This window comes from Alligator sinensis, unplaced genomic scaffold (assembly GCF_000455745.1).
Source record: "Alligator sinensis unplaced genomic scaffold, ASM45574v1 scaffold547_1, whole genome shotgun sequence".
Lineage (NCBI taxonomy): Eukaryota > Metazoa > Chordata > Crocodylia > Alligatoridae > Alligator > Alligator sinensis.
In genome coordinates, this window is record NW_005842217.1 from 1,756,833 (window position 1) to 1,759,579 (window position 2,747).

Consider the following 2,747-nt stretch of genomic DNA (forward strand, 5'->3'; position numbering starts at 1 on the left):
CAGTGTGAAAACTGCTTTTTCTACTATATGATAGTTAAATAACAACATGCATTCCTATTCTAACTGCTCTTTGTAAATGCATGATTTCCTTTATCTTTTTTCCCGCAACACAGATGTTCTTTTTCAGGATATATAGAAAAACCTTAATGGAGCACTTCCTGATCTTCTTCTATTTGACTTCGAGTCCAAAATGCCAAAAAAGTACAGGGAGAACAATCCGCTGCAGTGTAGCAGCAACCTTAGCTGCATTTCAGTGACAGAATATAGAGTTACTTAAATGTAATTTTAGTTTATGTTTTCTATGTAAAAGCCCAGCAGCCCCATACTTAAAGCTACTAATGAGACTGGCATGAAAATTTTAGGCATATGATGTTTTAAAAAATTCAGGTTTAAGATCAGGAGGAAACTGATTCATCCTACTACTTCATATGTTGACATGCAACACAATGTATTTTCAGGATCCCATTTTATCCTGTCACTTCCCTATCCAAGCACACAAGAAAAGGGAAACAGCACCGAGCTCTAACTTTAAACCATGATTAATCTACACTATAACTTTTATCCAAAAGTGAAAATTGTAAAAAGCATGATCACAGATATCTACTGTGCTCAGGGTATTCAAGGGGGCATCAGGAAATTTAGAACTTGTTAACGGTATGTCTACAGACAAATTCTGCTCTCAAGGTACGAGCTCTATATTCTCGTTTCCCCGTCCCAGAAGCGTTTCAATTCAGCCAGACTAGAACTTCATAAACTTAGAACTAACTCCCCTCTCACCAAAACACACACACACACACACACACTCAAGTTAAAGGAGTCAGATTCACCTGGGTTAACTATGCAACTCATAAAAGGCAAGGAAATAAAGCAATTAAGATATTCAAAACCCCATCCCCATTTCCCCTTCTCAGCCACAACTACCACCTTTTTACCATTTACAGATCTCTACCCACATCCTGAACAACAAAGGCACTCTGAATTCAAACCATATGTATCTGTATATGTTAATGCATTGTGATGGTTCGTATACAGTTGGTGTGGCTCTCTCAAGCTACATTGTACATAGCTGTGGTTCATTTTCAATGAACCGGTAAGCAGAATGCAATGTCAGACTGCAAATGGTGGCTGCAAGATATCTTCTCATGTAATAGCTAGAAAACTGCATTTGACTGTATAATTTGTAATAACTGTCCTGAAGTTAAATTAATAAATATTTCAGAATTAAAAGTCTGGATTCATGCATGAATAGCGACTTCTGTTAATGCCAGAGATAAGTGTGCATTACATACTCTTGACAGTGAAATATGTCAACCATTACATATGCCACATCTTTATAACCCAACAAGGAAAAAATAATTCATACAGATAGCATGGAAAATATTTCATAGACATTGGGGCTGGAAGGGACCTCACGAGATCATTGGGTCTGGCCCCCTGCCCAAGGTGCACGAAGTCAGCTGGGGTCAGATCACCCCAGCAAGATAGGCATCCAAGCATTTCTTAAAGGTATCCAGAGTAGGTGCTTGCACCACTTCTGGGGGAGTCTATTCCAGACTCTGGATACTCGGACGATAAAGAAGTTTTTCCTTATGTCCAGTCTAAAACGGTCTTCCAGCACTTCGTGACCGTTAGACCTTGCCTTTCTTTGGGGTGCCCTAGTGAACAGTTTCAAAAGAAACACTAATTCTAACATGAAGAAAGTACAGGACCACGTTGTCTCAACCTTCCGCAAAGGTAAAACTATAAAGTACAAAGAACAATCCCAATATTTAGGGGGAAAGAGAAAAACCTCACATCTAACCATAGAGATCTCTTTGTATTACAGACCTCTGTCATCAAGAGACGCAACTTCCTTGTTGGAATGTCCTGGAGAACTTGTTTCACAGCTGCCCTGTCCGCTGTCAGAATCGTCGTCATAAGCTTTCTGCAAGTCGGGTTTTAACTCCTCTACACCTAAGCAAAGCTAAAAGCCAAGAAGAAAGTTTATTTTCATACAGCATGAGCTATTTAAATTCGAATAGTTCATTGACCTCAGTGTCATCCCAAATTAGCGTCATGGGAAAGCAAGGACCTCCCAAGGTCATCTAGCCCAGCCACAATCATCCCTGACTAAACAATCCCAACCAAGGTTTGCCCAACCTGCTCTTGAAAGTATCCAGGGATGGGGCTCCCACAGCTTCTCTAGGTGGCCTGTTCCAATGTCTGACCACCCTCATGGTCATCAATTACTCATTGATACTATAGTCATAAGATTTATTTGGGTTTCAGACATTCAAACAAAAATTACTATATGCTATGTCATTTCCACTACTGTACAGTTCCCTTGTGAAATTCTTAGTTCGTATCAAAGCAAAAAACAAAAAACAAATATTGTCCTGGACACTGTCTGGTGGCCACAGCTTGAAACTCGCCAGAAACTCGCAACTTTCATGTGCCGTAAAAATACTTTATGAAACTTCACAAAAAGCAGCATCCTCACAGTTGAGTAACAAAACGTTGTTCATTGTTCTGCGCAAGGGGAAAAGGGCAGAGTACTGGAGAGATCGGCATCCCACCTCCCTGGCCCCATCCAGCACAGGGCTGAACCCACTCAGCTGCAACCAAGGGCACCAGGTAGCCCCAGGGCAGTGCCCACCCAGGGATGCTTCCCAGCATGCCCCGCGGGCCAGCGCTCCCAGCATGCACTGAGGCAGCACCGAGGCGCATGCTGGGAAACGTAGTCCTCTTCAGGGCGCGGGAGCTACGAG

The 2,747-nt window shown here is 41.9% G+C and overlaps 1 protein-coding gene across 1 annotated transcript in view; it reads right to left on the minus strand.

The window, feature by feature from the left end:
* Nucleotides 1-2,747, minus strand: part of CLSPN (claspin) — a 28,435-nt gene that overhangs the window by 25,420 nt on the left and 268 nt on the right. The window contains exon 2 of the mRNA XM_006027003.3: nt 1,828-1,963. Within this exon, the coding sequence (XP_006027065.1) occupies nt 1,828-1,963 (136 nt within the window). The remainder of the gene's footprint in view (nt 1-1,827; nt 1,964-2,747) is intronic.